A 24,153-nucleotide genomic window follows, 5' to 3' on the forward strand; every position below is an offset into this window, starting at 1 on the left:
TGGCTTGCTGAGAAACTCTTATTAAGAGTTAAATACCCCTCCAAGCCTGAGGGAAACACTTCTTTCAACATGATTATAGCAAATGCCAAGCAAAACTTTGGACCTTGTTGTTCCAAGCACTGTAGAAAGACAGTAGCCAGGTTGCATGCAGCAGTCACATGGGTTTGAGTTAGACATGCACAGAAGTAGAGCCACTGCCCCACTATGTGGCTACAAGCACATGGCAATCAGAGGGAAGCTTCTGTTCTTGATTTGTTCCAGGAAATTCACTCCCTGATAGCTGCAGCCCTAAAGAGCTTAGTGAAAGCTTGAAGTAGGCAAATGTAACTATTAAGCAAGTAAAGAATGCAATGGGATGCAGATTTCAACTATCCCCACTCAGGTATACAAGTGGGATTTCTGTTTAGGAAGGCCTAGCTAAATGGAAAGAAAGAGGGAGAGGGAATGAAGACTAAAAGAAGCAGGGCTATATCAAAAAAGGCCTCTGCCAGTAAGATCTCTGCTCCTAAAGGAAATTACCTGCTGCAGCTGCTAAGGCAGGCTTCAGTTCCAGTTTGTTCACTGTTCAGGTTTCTCTCTTCTTTTGCTCCAAATCCTCCACTTGACTGGGGAAAAGCAGGGATGATGGATAAATCCCATTTGTCCATCGATCTCCACTTGTGAGGGAAGCTATGTGGATCCAGCTGAATCCTGTTTAATTTTCCCAACCTGTGCAGCAATAGCAGCCAGGAACCAAGGTCATAAATGTTTAAATTTCATGCAATTTCATGCATGTCTAGGAAAAATTTTGCTATTTTAGTTCAGAGGTGCAACAAGGTATTTCTTCAGGTGCATAAAATCACTTCAAAAGAAAGTTATTAAAAGAGGCTCCTGCAGGATTTGGGCAAGGTCACAGGAAAGATATTTACAAAACACAGACATACAAATATGCATGCACAGATGTAACAGCATGATCGATATGACTTCTCTATGGACAATAAAGTAATCATCCATAATTATGATTTAGTTACAATCTTATTATAAAGTTTATTACAGTCTTAAGGATGTTGGGTTAGAAACAGATAATTGCCTATTATAATGAACAAATGAATTAGACAATGTGCAGCATTTCAGTGCTAAATTGAAAATAGAAAATGCATCATAATGATGAGATGGTCTATTCAAATTAAGGGAAAAAATTTCATCTGTCACACTAGATTTTGCCGGGACATGCACATGGAAAATGACAATGTTCCTTTAATACTCACAGAATCATGGAAACAGTCACATTGATCACATCTTTCAGCTAATGAGTAACTGATTTAAAAATCATATTAACAACACAACAATCAATAAAATATTGACTACATTCTTTACTTCAGCCATATGTGTTCAGGTATTTTTAGGAAGTTGTTCAAGTGTAAAATACTGGTTTAAAATTACTATGTCACAAAAACTGTTTATCCTGATGTTTCTGTGTGTCACAGACTACAAACCAAACCTGCTTATGAAAAACTCCCAGTGATTTTAGCATCCCAAGCTTCTACATGCTTGTACACTCACAGAAACCTTCTGAAGTATTTGGCACACTTGTCTCCTGTGCTTTGCAGTGGCCTCTGCATATTTCTGGTGTTACCAAGATCAACCTCTTCTTCCTGAACTAGTGAAGAAAGCAACAAGGTTTCAACAAGTTTTTTATATCTCTGTTAACATGTTAAATTATAATGGCCATGTTATATAGACACTGATCAAAAACAAACCCACAAATAATGTGCTTAATCCACAAATGTGTTTATTGCATATTTCTTTTCTCAATGTTTAGGGCAAAAAACCCAAAAATAACCATGACCAATTTAAATAATTACATTATTTGATGTCTAGTTAAGTGAATATACATTAATATGATCTTATGCTTTCCACAGGTCTCAATCTAAGTTCTTTCAGAGATGGAAAAAGGTACATGTGAAAACATCTTGCAGCATTCAAGACCAGGCTGGGTGGAGCTCTGAGCAACCTGGTGTACTGAAGATTGTCCCTGTCTATGGCAGAGGGGTTGGAACTAAATGGTCTCTAAGGTTCCTTCCAACCCAAACCATTCTATGATTCTATGATCTATTTTCCAACATTTTCTCTGTTACTCTTAGTAGCTAACAGTGATAGCAACACACATTATTGTCTCACACTCTTAATTGCTGGTTGCTATAGAAACTCGACACTGATTAAGATGAGGAACATGACCCTCAGAAAATATGCAATGAATTGAAATTATTAATCCCGCCCATTCAACCAACAAGAATGAGACCTTGCCTTTCTAATATCAGACAGTGATAAAACTCTTCATAGGCTTCCAAATGGCATTTTAGACATTATGCCCAAACAGGGCATAAGGAATTTGGAGGGGAAAGAAATACTCATCTTCTAATAGAAAAGCAGAGCTAGAGACAAGGATGGCAAACCCAACGTGTATTCTAGGTATGTGTGTGAGGGTAACCATTAAGAAAATTATCTTTTTCTGATCCAGACGATGCTATTGAACAAGACATCTAGAAAGGGCAGCTCTCAATATTTGCAATATCTTACATTACTTGCTTGCATATAATTCTCTCAGATTTTATTAAATTTAGGACAAGATTAGTCAGGAAATTTCAGAATAACAATTCAACAAATGGCCTTGCCACATGACATTTAAAAGAAAAAAAAACTTAGAAAGTCTGCCAATCCTCTTGCGGGAACAGAGGATATAGTGACTTTTTTTTCATTCTATAAAACATGTCCTTTAAATATTTACTAGTCTTGTATTTTCTACATGTGGCCACAACCCAAGCAAAAGCCCTCTACCTCTCACTAAAGTATGCTTAAGAACATTCACTGCATATGTAATAGGAGTATTAAAGGATCCAGATGTGAATTAGAAAAACAACTGTGTCTATTATAGCTGAATTTCAAACTACTGGAGTAAGATCAAGCAGGAAAGTTGTGGTCTATTCCAGAGCACCACCCACACAATTCTCTGAGCAGGATACCAAATAACAGTAAATGTAGCCGGCGAAATGCAAAACAAAGCTGTCACATCTGATTACATTCCCAGTGTCTGAATGGACAACAGACAAGAGATTTTTTCGATCTTCTCAAGTGCTTAAAATAAACTTTGTATTGATGTACAGCCACACGTATCATAAATTTCTAATTAACAACTTTTTTTTTTTTGCTATAAAGCATCTCATATGATTCAACAAACTTGAGGAATACTTACAGGACTGTTGTGTGGGAATAAATTAAAGGTTCTCTTTTGAAATAGAAGCAGTTTATTTTTGCACTCCAGACTTCAGAGAAGTAAAATTCCAAGATGAATTACAGAAGAGGTGTTAGCAGAAAACAATACCCACACAGTGCTGTTGAAACAGCAATGACTGCAGTTTAAGCAATAGCAACAAATACACTATTAATTTTGAAAGACTATACAATTAGTGTTGTATTTAATTTTGAAAACCATTTGCTTGCTTTGGAAAGTACTGCCAGGCAAGGCAAATGGGCTAATGTGTCAACCTCCACCATTTCTAGGAAGTCAGAATTTCTAAATTATTTTTCACCTGTAATGGACAATATATATATTTTTTCCTTAGAGTTTTTAACCTAATTATAAAGTATTTGCTTTGAGAACTGGTAAGCAAGTTTAGGAGCTCAGTCTGTGAGGCTAATTCCATCCCAGCCTGTGTAGGACAGGCACAACCACCACTGCTGTTTGTCAGGGCACAGGACGGACCCATCCTTTGGATCAGTACAGACTGCACGCATCTGCAAACCCTTCCTCAGGTATATACAACTCTTCTGCTGGTGTCACATTTACCCTCTGGCATTACAGCCATGGCAGGGGAGATTCTGCAGCACCAGCTGCTGCAACCACAGGAGGACTCAGGCTGAGTACTCGGATGGTGGAGTCACAGTCCCTGGAGGTGTTTAAGGAACGACTGGACATGGCACTCAGTGCCATGGTCTGGTTGACATGGTGGAGATCAGTCATAGGTTGGACTCGACCTCAAAGGTGTTTTCCAGCCTAATCGATTCTCTGATTCTGTGAATCCTGCAGAAGCCACTGAAACGCTGCAGTGCCCCAGAGACCCAAGGGTGGAAATAAGGGGGGACAGGGCTGAAGGCATAGCCCCCTTGGGCCAGGACCAAGGGGCATCTCCAAGGGAGCAGGAGGGACATCGCTGGCGGCTGCATGAAGGGACAGGGCGTGGGAAGCTGAGGGGAGGCACAGGACAGAGGAGATTCATATTAGGTATTAGAAAAAAATATTTCACTGTTGGGCTGGTCAGGCACTGGGATAGGTTGCCCAAGGCAGTGGTGGAGTCACCATCCCTGGAGGTGTTTAGGAGGCACCTGGGTTTGGCGCTGGGCGATGTGCTTTAGTGGTTACAGTACTGGTTGGGTGGTTGGACTTGATAATATTAAGTGGTCCCTTCCAACCCTGACGATTCTACGATTCTGTAGGACGCTGTGAACGCTCTACAGAGGCAACGATGCCCGAGGAGCCGAGGAGGATGATCACAAGGGAAAACGCCGCGAGCTCAGCGCTCACAGGCGCGGATCACGATCAGGGATCACAGAAGGGATCAGGGATCACAGATCAGGGATCACAGATCAGGGATAACAGAAGGGATCACAAATCACACATCAGTGATCACGCATCCGACCACTTCCCCGGCAGCCCCACACCCGCCCTCCTTTGCGCCTGCGCCGGACCTCCAAGCCGCCAGGGGGCGACGCGCGCCGCCATCGGTTCCCCCGGTCGGCGGGGCCAGGCCGGGCTCCGCCACAACAGCGCGGCCGCAGCGGGCGGGCCGGGCCGCGGCCATGGGCAAGAAGCACAAGAAGCACAAGTCGGACAAACACCCCTACGAGGGTGAGTCCTTACAGAGAGGGCGGCCGGGCGGGGCCTCAGGCCCCGGGGGCGTTTGGGAAGTTGGGTGTGAGGCTGCGGCAGCGCGGGGGGAGCGCGGGCCTGGCTGCGCCGGCGGGCCCGGGGCGGGGAGATGCGCGTCCGGCTCGGCTCTGTGTGGGGGAGAGGCAGCAGGAGGGTCTGGAAATTAAACCTGGGGCAGTGACAGGCTTTGGAAGAAGCCTGAGGCGGTGCGGGGTTGTTCGGGCTGGGGAGTGTGTTTTCTGCGGTACTCACGGTTTGTTTCTCTGCTGGTTTAAGAATATGTGGAAAAGCCGCTGAAACTGGTGCTGAAAGTTGGAGGAAGCGAAGTTGCTGAACTCTCCACTGGAAATGCGGGTCTTGATTCCGCCCTCTACGAAGACAAATCTGAGCATGAAAAACACAAGGACAGAAAAAGGAAAAAAAGAAAGAAAGGAGAAAAACAAGTTCCCGGAGAAGAAAAGGAGAAAAGAAAGAGAAAAGTTAAGGTATGTGTTCGTGCAACTGCATTTTAGGAAAAGGAAAAAAAAAAGTAGCAACTCTGCCTTTCTCTGGGCTTCACATCAGAAGGGGAGCAGATACGACTGTAACCTGTACTCTTAAACTGGAATACATTCAAACTCGGTGTATTAGCTTTGCTGATTCCTTTTTCCCAAGTACTTTTATTGGAAAAAGATGAGTAAACTGAAATTTCTCATTTTTTGAAAAATATTGGCAAGTATAAAAGCACAGAGAATTGAAAAGGGGAGGGGAATTCTGTGTCTAAACAAATCCGTTTATATAAAACATAAAGAAGACTTCACAAGTTCTTAATTAAAAACTAAAAAAAAGCATTTCCTTGTCAGGGTTCTTAACATGGTAAGTAATTATAACACTTTTATTTGAAGTACTATGAGTACCTCTAATCTTAAATTTCCTGACTATTTCTTACTTAGGTTTTCTAAAACCTTCAAAAAATCATCTTAGGACAATTCTCTGTGCTGAGTTGTTCCTGTCCCACTTTTGAGGGACACACAGCAGACAGCTGTCACATTTTCTAGAAGACTAATTCAGTGATACATTGCTTTGTATGGCTGAATTACTTCAGTGTCCAGCAGATGGAGACAGTACATAAAGAATACAAGGTTTTTAAAGACAAACTGTTCTTATTTTTTAAATTTGTTGAGGTTGTTCTGAAAAATCCGGAGAGCGTTATGTGCAGTAACAATGCTGAGTTTGCAGGTGCTGTTAAGTTTCCATAACAATCTTTCCTAGGAGGATAAAAAGAAACGAGATCGAGACCATGCAGACAGTGAGGGAGAACAGGAAATGAAATGTCAGACCCCCGTCAGGATGGAATTGTCACCAGAGAAACCACTGACGAGCACTTTATCAAAGCAGGAAGGTAGGGGGGGGAAAAAGAAGTTTCTTTTCCTAATTCCTTTTCTCTTTAATTGACTCATGTTTTATTTTTCTTTGTTTCTATAAGAAGTGACGTGATATTTTTTGCCATCTCTGTTTTTCTCCATCTCATACAAAAATTTGGAATTAGGTTACTGTATCCTTGTTTTGCAGAGTGGTATCTGGTACCAATGTCAGAGTGAGCAGAATGTCAAGTAAGGGCAATGAGAAAAGTAGATCCCTTGTATGTATTGTGGGGTTTGCCACTGTGTTCTTTTCTTTCATATTGAATTAATTCTCAAGTTGCATCAGTTTTGTTCAGTTGATTTCTAATATCTCGGAAGTTTAATGCCTCTTGCAGTCAGTTCTGTCTCACACCCTTTTCTCCCCACTTCTTTTTGATCTAGAGGTGGAGCAGACACCACTTCAAGAAGCTCTGAATCAACTCATGAGGCAGCTGCAGAGGTAAATATCTGTGCTACAGGCTTTTAGAGCCATGGAATGAAAATAACATAGAGTAAGGGAAGAGGCATATAAAAAGTTCAGTTAAAATATTATTGCTAAATATGTTGCTAAGAGGGCTATTTTAGGGATTTAAATACTAGTTTAAGAACGTGTACTTAGTTCTCCTCAGGTTAAGCTTCTTGTAAACACATCCAGTTTCAAGTGTATAGTACTTTAAAAAACTTTCAAAACCAGGACAATTTTCCAATAATGTGATGCTTCGTTTATAAGAACCTTTTGAAAGGGAGACACAAGAGTTTGGAATCAACTTGCCAAAACTTCTTTTACCTTGAGTTTTCCTATTTTAGCATTATTTATTATAAAAAGGAAGTATGCACTTGCAAACTTCAAATATGCTTTCTTACTGTCTTATTAACCAAATGTCTTTTGATTAAAATAATCAAATTTGCAGTTCTTTCAGGCAGTCTCTGGTTTAAGAAAGTCTTTCTTGACTTTTGTACAAGAGTAGTTGAACAATCTTTCCCTTTGATTTTAATTCTGGTAGAAACACCCAGGAATGTCACTGTATGTCAGAGATCACTGAAAGTCTTAGGATATGTTAATGTAAAAAAACTATTTTACACAAGCTGAAAATTAACATAAATATGCACATTCTATCACAAGTTTTAGCTACAAGCTTTCCCTTCTGATAACTTCAGAGCAAGCAATGAATTACAAGAATACATTCTTATGACATTTGTTCCTTTATTTTTTAATAACTTAATTATACTATAATTCATATACCTCTTTATGAAAAGGGTTTCATAAACCCCTTTATGAAAATCCAAAGCCTTAAAAGAAAAAGTTTAGGTTTTTTTCATCTTGGGAACATGGGTACTTATCAAAATATAGAAATAACTTCTAGAATATGTTTGCAGCACTTTTTTGGTGTATGGGTTTGCCTGTGAGATCTTTTCAACCTCAGAAGTGAACGATTATGCTGACACAAGCCATTTCTAGCTTTATGTTTCTGATTCCTTTTCAGCTTAGTTCTTTCCTTTCTATTTAATTCCAAACTCTTTGTTATAAGTTGAAACATAAAAAACTGTCTTTCATTTCTTGACAGAAAGGATCCAAGTTCTTTCTTTTCATTTCCTGTGACTGACTTTATTGCCCCTGGCTATTCCATGATCATTAAAAACCCAATGGATTTTAGTACCATGAAAGAGAAGATCAAGAACAATGGGTACCAGTCCATAGAAGAATTAAAGGTAATGCTTTAAATTTTGTTTTGACTACAGAGAAGTATTATGCTCAATTGACTTGGGCTGTAGGATTTTATGAGAACATGAAGATTCCAGAAAGAACTAGTAGTTCTGCTTGAAGAAATGCTTCTTGTTGAATTTTTGTAACCAAATAAGTTCTGAAAGTAAAAGAAAAAACGGTTCTGGTTCGTAAATCGGCATCTCAAAAAGGTGCAGGTGGTTTTAGGAACCTGTCAGTTTGTCCTTCAGCCTGCCATTTTAGATCTTTACTTAAGAATTAAAATGTTAGCATTTTTGTCAGACTGCTCTTTTCTGTTTAAGGTATTGCCTCTCCGAAAACAAAGAGTGGTCAATTCATTGGCTTTGCTTGTCTTACTTTTTCCAGGCTTATCTGGTCATGTAGATCAACAGCAAGTGAAGGCATGATGAGCTCTGTCCTGTTGACAGCAACCACTTAGCCTGTGCTGTAGCATGTCTAGTGCATTCAAGGGCCTGTTTTGAAAGCCCCTGAAGCTTTTAAAGTCTGTGTGGCTTTGTTTTGTTCTGTTTTCCTCAGCAGAAATACTCTAGTTCTTTACTGGGCTAGATGAGGACCTGAGAGACGTAGTTTGTGTGTAATTAACAGTTAGGTAAGATGTTAGTTAATAGTATTGGTTCTATTTTCTTGCACATACTTCTTTAGATCTCTGAAACTTCAGAAGAATATTCCCTGTTGTTTCAGCTGTTTCTGGTTAGTTTTTCATTTTAACTTTGTCTCTGTAAACAGCTGAGAATGTGATAAAACAAAGCCTGTAGAGGCTTTGCAGTGGGTATAGAAGTGCAGTTTCTAGATCAGTTACTCAAGAAATGAAAATCAAACAAGCTGATGTTTCTTCATTCTAACTGAAGACATGGTAACATTTGTGTATCCTTTGTAATAGTTTAACTTTGAACTGCAGCTTTTCATTATCTTATTTATGTTGCTTCACTTTTTGTTTTAATGACTGATTGGTCAGGAAATGGGCAAATGTAACTATGAGAGCTTCCATTAAAACTTTTTAAACTTTAATTACAAACAATACTTAAGAATACTTTCAGAATGCTTATTGGGCTGAGAGATTCAAGTCTCAAAACGAAGTTACATACTTATTCCTGTTTACATTTTTAATAGATTTCTTAAATTCATTCATTAAAAATGTTCTTTAAGGGTTTTTTCCCTAAAGCTCAAGACACTGCATTTTCAACAAGGTATAGTACACTATAAAATTTTAACTTTCATTCCAAAATTATTAATGTTTGTACAGGATAACTTCAAACTGATGTGTACTAATGCAATGATTTACAACAAACCAGACACCATTTACTACAAAGCTGCAAAAAAACTGCTGCACTCAGGGATGAAGATACTTAGCCAGGTAATAAAAAATACAAACCAAAATATTAAAAAATATGCTGCTTCTTTTTTTGATCCTTCTTTTTACAGCAATTTCATGAAAATTAATAAAAACTTGCTTAATATTTGTCAAATGCTTGTATATTGGAATTTGAGTAGTACATCTGCTGCCAGATCAGTTATTGAAGAAATACTCGCATTTTGTATTTAATTTTCTAAACTGTGTTTATATTTGCTAGTGTAAGAAAGAAAGAGCTGAAATAAAATCAACCTCTATGGGTAGGTTACAGAAAGATTCATTGAAGAAACAAATAAAAGGATTTCCGTGTTTTTTAGGAGAGAATTCAGAGCCTGAAACAAAGTATAGAATTCATGGCTGACCTGCAGAAGACAAGGAAGCAGAAGGACAAGACAGAACTGCAGCAAACTGGGGAAGATGAAAATGGTCCTGGGAAAGACAAAGGAGAACCTATGGATGGTGACACCAAAGCATTCAAATCACCCAGCAAAGAACACAAAAAGTAAAGTATTATCTGAGTAACAATTATAGGATACATCCTTTAAATGCTACTGAAACAAGTTGACTTAAGGACCAGAGGATGCAGGTTCTCCCTTTGCAGTACTGCTTATACACTAAAACATCTTCATCTCAAGGGAGCAACACTTCTATGAAGTGTCTTCATATGCTAAAACCAATTAAGTTTAGAATAATTTACGATACCATCATTTTTGCATGTAGATAACCTTGTACTGCTCATCAGCTCCATTCCTTCAGTTATTTTCTATTTTAGTGTTCATTTCACAGAACTAGTGTAGTTTTGGAGAAAGCTCACAAACATGTCCTTTTAAACATTTTGGCACAAATAACTATAAACCCAGTTTCAGTTACTTTCTTTTTTTTTGGCATAGTAGTTGTATTTGAAACATGTAACTGCCTAGCTACAGAAAGTGTGCTTCCTGAAATAGCTTTTAATGTCTAGAAATACCAGATTTCAAAATACTAAATCCTTACTTAGATAGATACTAGATTCTAAAATTGGGAGTATGTAATATACCAAAAATATCTTAGTTTTGTGGGAAACACAGAGACATTTACAGTTACTAACATAAAAAAGCATTTGCTGATGTGAACTTGTATCACGTACCTTCCCCGGCTGTATTAAATACAGTCACAATAAATGACACTTTTCTGTTGTTAGTTGTCTACAGAACCAGTTTACAGAGTTGGCTAAACTTTGTCATGGTATCCTTTAGTGTTATTTAGCCAATTGGTGTTGAGGCTGGTAACTGAGTTGTGTGGGTGTTATTCACAGGAAGGACAAAGACCTACTTGAAGACAAATTACGAAGCAATAGCTTGGAAAGGGAACAGGAGCAGATTGATCGGATTGTTAGAGAATCTGGAGGCAAGTTAACCAGACGACTTGCAAACAGCCAGGTAAATCTCTGTGTGTTTGGTAGCTCCATTCACTTTCTCCACAAACCAGACTTCCTCACCATCTTAGGTTAGTTGAAACTCCTTGTATGCTTTTGCTACAGCTTACACCATTTTACAAGAGTGATCATCTGTGTGACATCGTAAGGGTAAAAAAGGCACATCAGTTGAATTTTATCAGCAGAGCGAGTTGAGCTTAAATTTTCAGAAATTGCTGGTAAAGTAGGATCCTGAAGAAAATATCTCAAATCTGACCTGTAAAAACCTCAGCATTCTGAAACAGGCACATATCTGATCAAAGGTTATTAACATTACAGGAGAAGGACCCAGGTTGGTAATCCTGTGCCCATTTCATAATTCCTTGTGCCTATACCAATACTACAGTTATATCTAGTGCAAATAAAAATTTCTAGAGCAGCACTCACTTCTGAGTGACTGATCTTCCTTTCTGATTCCTGCGGGTAGGACACTTTCGTTGGATGTTTTTATTAGTTTAAGGACCAGAAATTTCCACTACTATGTAAATTAAGATAGTCTGATCTTATTTCAGTGTGAATTTGAAAGAAGAAAACCAGATGGTACAACAACTCTGGGCCTTCTTAATCCAGTTGACCTTACTGCAGGAGGTAAGTTGGCATAGTTCAGGTAACAAGCCACTTCCACCTACCTCGTCTGCTGCTGCTTTGCAGGGGCAGATCAGCAGATCCCAACCAAGAACTGACTGCCTCTTTCAATCTGATAAAGATCTGGATTGAAAAAGCTGCAGCTGAGGGATCATGTAGATGGGTCTCAGTTGTGGCTGTTGTTAGGAGCAGCTGGAGGGAGCCCTCAGTGGCTGTTGCTTCTCTGTTTTGTGTCAGCTCTTTGTGAAAGCTGCAAGAGAAAGCTTTTATTGTTAGGGAAGAGACTACCTGCCATGTGCTTGGGCACATTTAATTCTTGGGATCCTCTTAAGTCTGGTCCATGTGCAGAGTGCAGTGTCTGCTGACCCAAAAGATCACAGATATTCCGAGACTGGGAACTGTCTGGGTCCCAAATCATTTCGTCACACAGATTTTAGTATGAAACATTTGGAAAGGAAAACACTTTGAGAATCATGTCCTGTCTATTCTGAGTTTCTAGATATGAGTATTGAATGAGTTTAGACATCTTCGTATGCCTTCTCTGTTTCTGTGTTTTGATATATCCTATTGAAGAACCGGGTTACTGCCCTGTGAAGCTGGGTATGACAGCAGGAAGGCTTCAGTCAGGAGTTAATACATTACAAGGGTTCAAAGAAGATAAAAGAAACAAGGTTACTCCAGGTAAGAGCTGATTTTTAAAAAAAAAATACAAATCCGCCTTACATAAACAAAATACATTGATCTCATTACTAGCACACAAATTTGGAACTAGGGTTTTTTTTAATGACAAAGCACATTATGACGTGTCCCTGCCCATGATAGGGGGTTTGGAACTAGATGGTCTTTAAGGTCCCTTCTAACCCAAACCATTCTGTGATTCTTTGTGTCTATGACACAACTAAATAGCATGTCGAAGTCGAGCTTAATTTGCACATAAAAAAGGGGCAGCATATTTACTGTTCATCTGCATTGAGAAGAGAAACTCTACTAGATAAAGAAAGGGTTCTGGTAGCTTTCAAAGAGCATGGGGGAAAGCCTGAGAACCTGTTACCAGCATCAGGCTGTTCTATTGTGCTAAGGCACACAGTGTTGTTAATAACACATTTGCAAATACAAATGCATTTGATTTAGAGGTTACTAAAAGATGTTACAGTGTGAACAGGTGGTGATCTGTGAAAGCTTGTTTTCACCTTAAGAAATACATTCCTAAAAATTTCTTTTCTGCAATTGTTTTACTGCCCTTTCTCATTTTATCTGATGCATGCATATCACAGGTAATAATTAATACTGTTGTTATTCATTAGTGACATACTTGAATTATGGACCCTTTAGTTCCTATGCGCCAACATATGATTCTACATTTGCCAACATAAGCAAAGAAGATTCTGACTTAATCTATTCAACGTATGGGGAAGACTCTAATCAAGGATCTTCCAGGTAATCCAACCAGGATGCACAGTACAGCTTACCTGTCCAGAAGCAGTTATGTGCAGCTCTCTGCAGTATGGGCTGTCTTTGCTGTGGAATGATTTCACTGCTGTCTTCGTAGCTCAGAGGGGTTTGTTTGTTTAAGAAGCAAATACTTAGTAAAAGAACCTGCCTCTAAAGTGAAATTAGCCGAGGTGGAAGAATTTTGATACTACTAATCCCTAGGAAAGCCCTGTCTAAAACTTAAATGTATTTATAACTAACTGAAGGACTTATGTTGAAAGCTAGAAAAATGTTGAGTGGTGCAAATGTTTATACAAACTGGATGTTTTTAACGTTAATTAACATTAATTACAGCCTTGAATGTCAAATGCTGACTAAACTACTATGGACACAGTGGATAGTGGGAGAGCTGAGTCCAAACACAGTGGTTCCCAATGTAATCCTTTAATAGTGTGTATTCAGCTTAAATTTCATATTATTTACTACAGTAAAAATAATTAATTCTTACTGGTTTTATTATTCTTGATTATAAAAACTTCAAAGCCCTTTTGTTTTATGAGAATTTCACAAATAGCATACACATTGTATAAATTCATATGAAATGGGGGAATATTTAAGTGTAAACATGAAGTGCGTGTGCAGGTTTGCTTTTGTGCTGATGAAGGTGCCTGAGTCAGTACACTTTTCCAAGTTTTTCCAGTTTTCACATTCTGAATGAGTTCCTCAGCTACAGAAGGCATGGCTGATTAAACTAAAGCAAGCCATTTAGATCAAATCCTGTGCTACTTTTTGTATTCTCCATGCTGTACATATTGGTTTGACCTTACATAACTTTTTTGCATTAAATGTTTGATATAAAAGTAGTTACCTTAACTATCTTTATTCTTTCAGTATTCAAGATTTTTTTATGAAATCTCAAGATTATCCTCTCTTAATGGCTGATAGTTTGCTTGATGTTCTAACTAAAGGAGGACATTCTAGAGCTCTCAGAGAACTAGAAATGGTAAGAGTGGATTTGAATACTGTCTGGTCTTTGCTTTTAGCACACAAGCTCTAAAGCAAGAGTAAGATGATGCTGATCCTATTGATGGGCTCCCTTTTAATTGGTAACATTTGAAAGTGAAGATTGATCTTTGCCTGCAGTGGCTGCATTTTCTGGAAAGAGATTATTCTGACTTGTTAATTAGTGAAACATGAATATTAACAACATACTGTAGATATAAACATAGTCACACATTCTTTGTCTGCTTTCCCATTCTCATTATCACTGGCTCCTGTTCCATTCAGTAAGCAAATAGCAATAAGTAGTTGTTTAGAAATGATGTGATCATTGACAGGCTTTCTTGTTTCCATGAAAAGTTTGTCATGTTTCAAGCAGCCACTGTTTAGTTCAGGAGAATTAGTAAGTGGTTTTCTCCTTTACTTGGTGCAGTGCTTTTAAACTCAAATATCTGCTATGTAAAAATACCAAACACTGACTCTTCAAATTCTTAAGAGATCTCAGTCATGTCTATGCTAAACCTGACTGGAATCAAAGGGGCTGATTTGATGACTTAATTGACAATCCAAGAATTATTTGAGAATCTCCTCAGGGCAGTTCCTGTTAACTAAAAGTCTTGCTTTGAGTTTCAAGTCAATACAAACTATCGAAATTAACAGATTGTGGCCTTTTACTAATGGGTCAAATATTACCTAAATCAATACCAGAAATAGTTCATGGACTAAAGATCATGTTTTAGCCTCAGTTCAGACCTTTGCTTAGCATTATGAGCTCAGCTCTTCTCTAGTACCCAACAGTGGCACTGACTGACAGGGTTCAGCCACTTACTCTTCCAATATTAAGAGAAATGCAGTTATGCTCAGAAACAGAAAACATCTGAACTTTGCAAAGAGCAATAAAACCTACGCTGTAAAAACATATTTTAGTAAACATTAAAATCTCAAGAAAGACCTAAAAAATAGCTGCATTGTAACTTGCTTTACAGAGGAAGCTCATTATGACATTGTATATTTGCTTCCCTTTAAAAATACTGCATTTTGTAAGATTTTACTTTGAACTTAAAAGAGTAATTTTAACACCTTCTTTAAAAATCTGTTCAGCCACTGGAGGAAGCTGAAGGCCCACATGAAAGAAGTGATGCAATAAAAGATGTAAAGGTAAATTTTTTCTATATTAATTAACTACTCTAACCAACCTATCTAAAACTCCTACAACTGTAGGGCCTGTGCAGCCACACTGAGACTTTAAGAAACTCTAAATACACACCAGGACTCATGACAATGACATGCTCCTTTTAGGCATTAGGAGACTAAGATTCTCCAAAAAGTTGTCTTAACTATATGTCAAGAGAACTGGAAGAAAATGTTTATATATTTTTGTTTGTGATTGTTGGGAGCTGTAGTTTTGGTTTTATCTTAATCTGGTCTGGTTTTACATGAACTTGTAATATAAATTGAAGATGCCACATGATACACAGTGGTCTTGGAGAAGTTCTCGCTTTGTTCTCCTGCAGGCAATACAATAGAGCTCTCAAATCATTGCACCCAAACTTTGCTCAATTAGGGAAAGCAGTTTTAGGGCAAGGGCTGCTCTCCCAAAGCCTTCATGTGCAGCCGGTGCCCAGATTCCTCTTGAATTTTGGCCACAGATATTCAATAAAATCTGCTTTAAGTGAGCTCAAGGAATTTTTAAGTTGTTTTTTAATTGGGATGCTGGTCTTAAATTACTACATCATTTGTGCATGTCCCCAGTGGTTTTGGCATATGCCATTTTCTGTTTGAATATGAAATAGAGTAGTAAACTGAGTAACTGTAGAACAGTGAGTTTCACAAGGTGTCTTTTCAGCTTTCCCTCTCTATGTTCACCTGTTTTTTAGAGCAGACTAACTTTGATTTTGTGTTCTGATTTTCCCAAAACAATTTTGTTGTTTCAAGGCTGAGCTAAGTATTATCTAAATTATTACTTGCTGCCTTTTTTTTTTTTTCCTTCAGATTATGGAAATTGATATTGCTGCCAGGTTGGATGCTGCTAATAATGACAGACTTACAGCACTAAAGGCAGTCACAAACTTTGGTATGCCTATAGAAGAGTTTGATTCTGAGGGTGAGTTTTCTTGGTAGTCATACTTCTGATATATTCTGCAACTGTTTCAGTTTTTCAGTCCTTTACCATATTTTATATCATAATATAAGTAAATATACTGTCTTACTAATCAGGACTTTCTTTTCCTCTTAAACAGAGGCTGAAATCTTCCAGAGGAAACTTGATGAAACAACAAAGCTGCTCAGAGAACTGCAGGATGCTCAAAATGAACGACTAAGTACAAAACCACCCCCTAATATGATTTGTCTTCTGGGTCCATCTTACAGGGAAATGCACTTGGGTAAATACACTTCTTTCTGATTATTCTTGCAGAATTGATAAGTCCCAACTTGTATCAACTCCAAGAAAGAAAAAAGTTCAGGAGCTGTAGTGCAGAATATGTGCCCTGTTAGGCCTAGAAGATTAAATTTTTTTGTATGTAAAGCCAAATGAAAGTTTTGAACAGTAATTGCAGGTATTTCCTCTTTATTTGCAAATGTCCCTAGAACTGATTGGAGCTTTCTCTAATGCCATGGGGCAGACAAAAGCCAAACACCTCTAACTTCATGAGTTTTACAAAGTGTCTTTGAACAAGGGTTGCTTAAGTATAACAGAGTTCTTATTGCAATGACAGCTTTGGTCCAGGTTGGATCTGGTTACCAGTCTGCTGTGTTGCACCAATTAACTCTAGTCATACATTCTTCCAGCAGGTTTGTGTCTATACATAGCATATAAATACATGCACTTATCTTTTCTAGCGGAGAGAGTAACCAATAACCTGAAAGAACTTGCACAACAAGTGACTCCAGGTGATATTGTTAGTACATATGGAATCCGGAAAGCAATGGGAATCTCAGTTCCTGTACCTGACACAGAAGACAGCTGGGTAGATTTGACAGAGGGTGAGTATACAAAAACATGTTGTAGCATCATAGAAACAAAACCACATCTGCAAATCATTAAGACTGGCTTGTGGTAGAAATTGCAGTAGCATAGTTCCAGTTTTCACTTCTCTCCTTTTTAAATTCTGTTTCAAATGGAAAGTTGCTGTCTTTGTCTCAGTCCAAAGTTAATCTTTTCATATATGGAATGTGGTTACTTTACCATCCATCTTACAGCATTGCCAAATTTTAAAGCTTGGCACTTCATTCAATTTTAGTTTTCCATTTACCGTGAATTTGCAGGAGAAGAGTTAAAATTCCTCACTTGCTGAAATAAGGACACTGTGCTTCCTTCTCCTCCAGGCTTTTGGCTGTGCGCTCCTTTTGCTTAATTTGGCCAGCTGTCGTGCTTTGTAAGTTGACAGCACCTTCATCCAGCCAAAAGTAACAGCTGTTTTTGCTGGATTAGGGAGTCTGGTCAGTGGAAAGTCTCAATATCAAAACCAGACCTGCCCCTTGTGGCACACGCATGGCCAAAGCATACCCAGATAGGTAATAAGGGATAAGGCAGAGGAGAATTTCCTCTCAAGAAATGTAATTCACACAACGAATTTACTCAATCTGTGGCTTATGAAAGTTTTCATTAAATAACATTTTAACTGAAAGAGCAGGATTACTTCAGGAACTTATTCATATTCTCAAGGAAACTGCTCAAGAAATTTCAATTTCAAAATTATTGAGCATTTTCTTATTCATAGCACTGCACCAGAGAAGCTGTGTAACAGAACCAACTAAAACACAGGATTTTCTGGGACTGTTGCAGTACAGCTAACAAAGGACTATCTGCACAAATAGAAAATTACTTGAGGAGTGCTCTGCTCTATATGCATGTCTTTCACTTGAGCATTTTATGTGTTCGGTGACCTGGTATCTGTTGTAAACTTTCAGACTTTGAAGAGCCTAAAAGGACCATCACCATCCCTGAAAACGAGTGTGGTGCAGTTACAGGCTGAAGGTTCAGTTCAGTTTACAGCTGTTTGTTTGATTCTGTTTAAGAACCAGGTAAAGGTCCTTCAGGTGCATTCACCATGTGTGTATATTGTGTGTTAAACTACTTTTGTTTATTAAATTTTGGAACTGATGGCTTTTGAAGTTGAAGGGTTTGCATTAGAGTTACTTCTGCTACATAAATGCACTAAATTATTCTTTTTGCATTCTGTATTATTTTAAAGCGCCTCTGCAGCATTTAAGTTTTCCTAGATTGTCAAGTGTTTGGAAAAGTCAAAGCATAGTGAAAATGTGCCTATATACAGTGCAGGGATTCAGCCAAAAGTTTCTAAATTCAATGTATAGACTCTGAGTCTGGTTAGTGCAAACGTCAGTAGTATCTGAACATGCAGCTTCCCCTTTTTAAAATTACTGTGCAACTCTCTTGAACATGAGGAAGAGAAATAAACTTTTTATATAAAACCAATGCAGTGTGATGAATTAACAAAAGCTCAGCTTTGTGAGACTTTGAATGTGCATGAATCTCTTAGAGAAACCTCACTGTCTCCTCACAGTATCCTAAAACTTGGGGGCAAGCTTAGGTGAGACCAGCAGGTGAGACTAACAAAGCCACCTGCTGTCAGCAAAATACCACAGTGGACTCTGAAACACTGGGGTGGACAATTCTTCATATTACTTGGAGGTATGACTAGACACTGTCTGGGTAATGATTTTAGGTTTGCTTATCAGAAAGGAGCATATATTTAGAAGCCTCCTTACATTAAAAGTCACTTCCCAGTTCACCAAAGCTGCAGACAAAGCAGACCAACAGCACGGCTCTTAGGCACAGAGAATTCTAGCAGTGTTACAGGTGGAGCCAGTGACTCATCCAAGAAGGCTTTTCCATGTGCTCATCACTTACTCTCACACCATCACAGCTTTTACCACAGGCATCTTTGATTTTTAAATATTGCTGCTTTTTACCCCATGATTCCAGTATAACCTTGGACTTGAAGAGGAATGTCACGTAGTGTTCCACTTCCATCTGATCAGCCATCACTGATGTGTGCAGTGGCAGGGAACTGAACTAAGAGGTAACTTAAAGGCAAAGCAGAATCATGAATTCCACCCTCTAACCCCAGCCACGGCCATCATCCTTGCCTTCCCTTCCTTCCTCCTCTCTAAATATGGCTGCAGAAACATTTATTTAACTGGTTTTAAACTTTCAGAACTCTTTTACCTGTCAACCTGGTCTTTTCTCCAGTAGTTTCAGTTGTCCCAGAAGAGTTCTTAATAGTCACACTGGAATTTTTTCAGTTCTAGGTAATTGCAGCTGAAATACTACTCCAGGGAATGAATTTTTCCAGTAATATGTAAGTCATTTTCATGCTACAAGAAGAAGACAAGATGCACAGCAGCTGTACCAGCCAAATCCTTACTGGCTCACTCCACATCTCACTGCCCATCACCCACCTTTCATACAATGCAGAAGGTGGCCACCAATGACAGAACATCAATAATTTAAATTTCTCTTCAGCTCTTGAACCCATGGATGTCACTCTACCCATTTTCTACTAGCAACATTTTTTAGAAGGATAAATATTGAGTTTACTTTATAGGTAAAAACAATCCCGTTAACTCTCAGGGCTGTGAGGAATATGCCTTCTATTCTTGGGAATCTTCATCAAAATAATCGTAAAACCAAACATCTTTCAGGAAGTTTTTTATTTCACTGTAAAAACAAAAGTTTGTTCTTTAAAACAGATGCCTAATTCCAGATGTCATTAGCTCTTCAAATTAGATACAGTGCCATTTTTTCCATTTAAGAAAAAAAAAATGCTGTAAGGAAGATTTTTCTACTAAGATTTTTTCCTCAATGTTAAGTTTCACAGTTCGCTCTCGGAAGGACTGCTGAAAACAATTACTTAAATACAGTTTTTTCTTAAGTTGAACTTTTTCTGTGGTTGAATATAGCTCTCATATTACATAGTTCCAGTTCTGATGAGAAATTAGTCATCCTCTTTTTTCATTACACAGTTTCTGACTTCCCCAAGTACACCATGCAGAGCACACCAAGCCAGCAGTCCTTTAAAACTGCATCAAAGCCCAACTCCTTCCCCTTTGAAAGCTGCAGCTCTTCCTGCCACTTCTGCAAATGAGGTTGAGTTGAAGTTACACCCAAGCACGTTACCAGCCTGACAAGGCAACATGTAAACAAAATCATTTCAAAATGCTGTTACAGCGAATTTTCTTTCATAGATAACTTACATCTACATTCTACTAGTTCTGTGAACAGAAGCACTTCAGAGCCAGCTCTATTTATAGGCATAATGCACTTTTCAAAATAGATTCATGAGACAAATGGTCACTTCACCTAACAGGACATCAGACTGCTGAAAGGAGCCTTTGACACATGCATGGTCCCTATAAAACAATAAATAAATATCTCAAAACAAATGGTTGCTGAGCACCTCTAACTACAAATACACAACATACAAGAGCAGCTAAAGCTGTTTGAAAGTTTTTTCAACTACAACACTGACTTGCACTAACAAGACACCACATAAGATGCTTTCTTCTTCAGCAGAGCCCACTTGTGAACTAGACAACCTCAAACTAAGGTTTTCTAACATGCAGTTTTCTGTTGGAGACCTACTACACACATAGATTTGACCTACAAAACTGACAAAGGCTACAAGCACAATTTTTAATCCACAGTTGGACAATATTGAGATTTGTTCCTGTCTTGAAACATAGTCACTTCATCTTCTAAAGAAATTACACAGTAATTAGAAAGCAGCAGTGATGCATAGGACTGCTTAAACACTTGTCCAGGACGGGTCAGTACTAAACCCAGAAACATTAGTAAACGCTGCTCTGTTTGTAGAAGGGTAAGGCTTAACCAAACAGGTGTAGTACTCACTAATCACTGCACTGTCCAGCCCTACTGTATGTGGGGAGGAGGGGAGAATCCATCTTTAGTTAATACTCATAATTGGGCAAAAGATGTTAGCCTTACAAAATACTGTCTCCACCAACAGAAAACAGATTGAGATTGCAGAAAGTAGAAAAATGCAAATTTAGAAATCAGCAAAAGCCACTAAGCTTAAAAACTTTACAGACTAAACTAAACTAACTTACAGTAAGTCAATTTCCATGATGATCCTATGAATGCTCAACTCATACTTTGAGCATTGGGGCTCTGCTGAAACATTTCCATTATGAATATTTTTTTCCATACATCTTTTTGTTACCTTCAAAAAGTTTGTTTCATAAACTGCATTGCCTTTAAAAGGTGTAGAAACCAAGCAGTGTCTAGTCAAATTGTAGAAACAAAAATTAAAAAAAACCCAAACCGCACCTCAGACACAGTTCTGTTAATACAGTATCTGCTACTGTTTCTAATACTATCTTAACAATTCTGTTCTTCAGTTTCCCAGCAATTCAGAACAGATTATTTTTTCTTCCCTAAGTACCCCAAGAACACGGTCAGCATGCAGAATTACTGCCAGTGTCAGCAACACCAGGGGCTGTCAGAGCCTGTCTATCAGATACACCAAGGTGCCCCACACTCCTCACCATCCTGTGGATTTTTTGAAATTTGAAGTCAAAAATTTTAAGACTTGTATGTGACTGAATAAAATGCACATGCAGATACTAAACAAAGAGACACAAAAGGAGAACGTGTAATATAATGTAAACATGCTGAACTAGATGAAAGTTATTTCTGAACAGCTCTTGGTCACGAAAACGTTTGTGTAACACAAGGTACTTCTGCAGGGAAGGCACGGATGATAAAACAACCAGATGCTGTGCAACGCGGGTCTTTCCCCAAAGGGGCTCAGCACAGTTGTCATATGATACATTTGAGTTTATTTGCATTCCTCTTCCCATTATTCAGCTGTCTTCTGTGAATCTGTTCAGCATTAAAAGCAGGATATGCAGTGCCCACGGTATCACTGCACATGCCTGGCCAAACACAATACTGAAAAGCAATGTCAAAAAACGACGCAATGGAATGTTTTAACATGGTAATGAGTTCCACAGTGCATTCACACGTGTTGTTGCTGGAGCTGTTAAGACTCCCACAGTGCAGGTAAGGAAAGAAGCTGACTGAAAATGCTTCATGGCAATTCCAGGTAAGTCCTCAAATTATTTCAGGAAAAGGTAGTCTTTTTCAGACTGATTGTTGTGTGTCTTCTAGGAAATTTTCAGAACTCTTCTGTGTTAAAAAAAATTATTTTGAGATGTAGAAGAGATAGGAACAGTACATACATGTTTTTAGAATAAAGTCCTTCACATAAGGAGGGAAATTCTAAGTCTTCACAGAAGGGAGGCAGTTCTAAGTCTATTTTGGTTAACTTCATTGTAGCCTCAGTTCAGTCCCATACCTTGGAATTTGGCTGTCTCAGTGCAAACAAAGTAAGTCCTCAGTTCTCCCTTGCCTTTGACATTAATGAGTCCCCTACATTCACATGAGTATCCCAACTCCTGTAGTATTTTGCTTGTTTCTTCTGTGACCTTTGTGTGAAAAGAATTAGAAACTATTGTGAAATTGTTCTGATTATTCACATTAAAAAAAAAAAACACAACCCGTTAGAAATAATTCCTTAGACATTCCAAGGCTCATAGGTTTACCTGGATTTTCCCAAGTTCCCCCGTGCTCTCCATTCGGCTGGCAACATTAACAGTGTTGCCCCAGATATCATACTGAGGTTTCCGGGCACCAATCACACCAGCAATCACAGGGCCATGATTGATCCCTGCACAAACAAAAGCAGGTGTCATTACTGAGGTAGAAAGTGGTGTGACATACAGCTTCATTATTCGATGTTGCTTCAGGGTCAAAAAAAATCCAACCCAAAACTTAACTCTGCGACACATTTCTGGCAATCAGTATCAGCACTGTTCTATAAATAGTTGTACTGAGGCTCCGGAGATGTGAAGTGACTCACTCCTTGTAAAATGGGAAGTCCAAGAAAGCTGGGGCACAATTCATGCCGAAGCAAAATTCTTCCTTTTCTACTTTTGTTATATAGAAATAAACATTTGTATAATGGCAATACTGTCTTTAGTCAACAGTCACTAACAGGGTACTTCACTCTTCATCCATACCTTTCATTTCCTCCAAACTCATCCAGCTGCAGTCTTCCTACTGCTCCCTCCAGGGATGAGAAAAGCCCATCTGTGGAGGAGCTTGGCATATTTGAAAAGCTGACCAGGCAATACCACCTTTTGGCACCCAGCACTCGACCTACGTGATCCTGTCTCATGTCCCACTGTGCTGGGCTGCAGAGCTCACCATCCTCAGGATGGAACCTACCGATGCGCAGGCGGAAGTTGTTGAAGGAATGTCGGTTGATGCCGTCCAGTTTACTCATCAAGGCAATTCCATATTCCACCATAATCCCAATGTGGGCATGCTGTCTCTCCCTATCCTGTGCAAATCATAACACATGTTAATGATCGAATTACCACACAGAAGGCTGTCTCAGGCTACAATTCCAAAGCAGTACTAGTAGTGACCAGAGTATGTATTTATAAGGAGGAGACCATTCATCCTTCTAACTGCAGAATTGCACAGTGCAACAAACATTCAAAATGCCTTTTTAAAACTACAATAAATTCAACTGGAATGGCTATGAGGCAAAAAGCATGACATGATTAAATTTTATAACACATTACTATCTGTCCTTTAGGATTTCAGCTTTAATTCTACATGTTTTGAGTATATTATTACATATGTTTTAATGTCATACACAAATATCCTATAGTGGAAGTGAGCCCAAGTACAGAATTTGGTTTTAATTCTTCTGGGTGACAAACAGTTTCAGACCTAATATGACACTTGAGGAGTCTCTTTTTGTGCCAGTTATCAGGGATCACAAAAAGCTTACTGTCCAGTTCGTGGCCTTTTCTTTGGCTCCCATTCTTTGCCTCCCCTATTATTAGAGCTACTCTGCTATGCATCTAGAGATGTTAAGTTACTGGAATCAAAGATGCAAGGTGTCAAAAGTATGCTGGGGTTACAAACTTAATACCTCCTTTGGAAAAAAAATGGAACTAGAAGATAAATAGTGAGTTCTGCAGGAGACAATATACTTTTATCATCTTTTTCCACATTTCGGGAGGTCACTTTTGGTGATTTACTTTCTCTTTTGTATCACATTACATTTTTTTACTTTGAAACACAGCTATGTACCCACAGAATACTGAAGGCAGCTTTCAGAGACAACATACCTGGTTGTTCTCCTGGCCTGGTGTAACACTGAGACCAGCTGCTGCCATGTAAGTGCTTCCAATCGTTTTTATTTTTTCAACACCACTAAACTTAGGTTTTAACAAGAGCTG

General features: G+C 38.6%; 2 protein-coding genes and 1 long non-coding RNA gene across 5 annotated transcripts in view; 1 reads left to right on the plus strand and 2 right to left on the minus strand.

The window, feature by feature from the left end:
* Positions 1-524: 524 nt before the first annotated feature.
* Positions 525-5,222, minus strand: LOC113968463. Its single transcript, XR_003534522.1, has 3 exons — positions 5,159-5,222; positions 1,543-1,639; positions 525-708 (listed from the first exon to the last, which is right to left on the minus strand). It is a non-coding gene; the product is annotated as an uncharacterized LOC113968463 (long non-coding RNA).
* BRD7 (bromodomain containing 7) lies at positions 4,782-18,285 on the plus strand. Its single transcript, XM_027685038.1, has 17 exons — positions 4,782-4,885; positions 5,183-5,391; positions 6,158-6,287; positions 6,691-6,748; positions 7,854-7,998; positions 9,276-9,386; positions 9,701-9,885; positions 10,678-10,801; positions 11,349-11,424; positions 11,995-12,102; positions 12,726-12,858; positions 13,744-13,855; positions 14,953-15,009; positions 15,844-15,955; positions 16,092-16,235; positions 16,693-16,836; positions 17,764-18,285. The coding sequence occupies exons 1-17, from the start codon at positions 4,837-4,839 to the stop codon at positions 17,826-17,828; spliced, it is 1,962 nt and encodes a 653-aa protein (XP_027540839.1). The 5' UTR covers positions 4,782-4,836; the 3' UTR covers positions 17,829-18,285.
* A 1,033-nt stretch (positions 18,286-19,318) lies between these two features.
* ADCY7 (adenylate cyclase 7) overlaps positions 19,319-24,153 on the minus strand; it is a 60,624-nt gene continuing 55,789 nt past the window's right edge. For all 3 annotated transcript variants that reach the window (XM_027685028.1, XM_027685029.1, XM_027685030.1), the window contains 4 exons: positions 24,043-24,150; positions 23,126-23,240; positions 22,441-22,565; positions 19,319-22,323 (listed from right to left, as the gene is read on the minus strand). In XM_027685028.1, coding sequence (XP_027540829.1) covers positions 22,177-22,323; positions 22,441-22,565; positions 23,126-23,240; positions 24,043-24,150 — 495 coding nt within the window. In that variant the 3' untranslated portion in view covers positions 19,319-22,176. The remainder of the gene's footprint in view (positions 22,324-22,440; positions 22,566-23,125; positions 23,241-24,042; positions 24,151-24,153) is intronic.

The sequence above is a fragment of the Neopelma chrysocephalum genome, unplaced genomic scaffold (genome assembly GCF_003984885.1).
Source record: "Neopelma chrysocephalum unplaced genomic scaffold, ASM398488v2 Primary Assembly neopelma1_68, whole genome shotgun sequence".
Taxonomy (NCBI): Eukaryota; Metazoa; Chordata; class Aves; order Passeriformes; family Pipridae; genus Neopelma; species Neopelma chrysocephalum.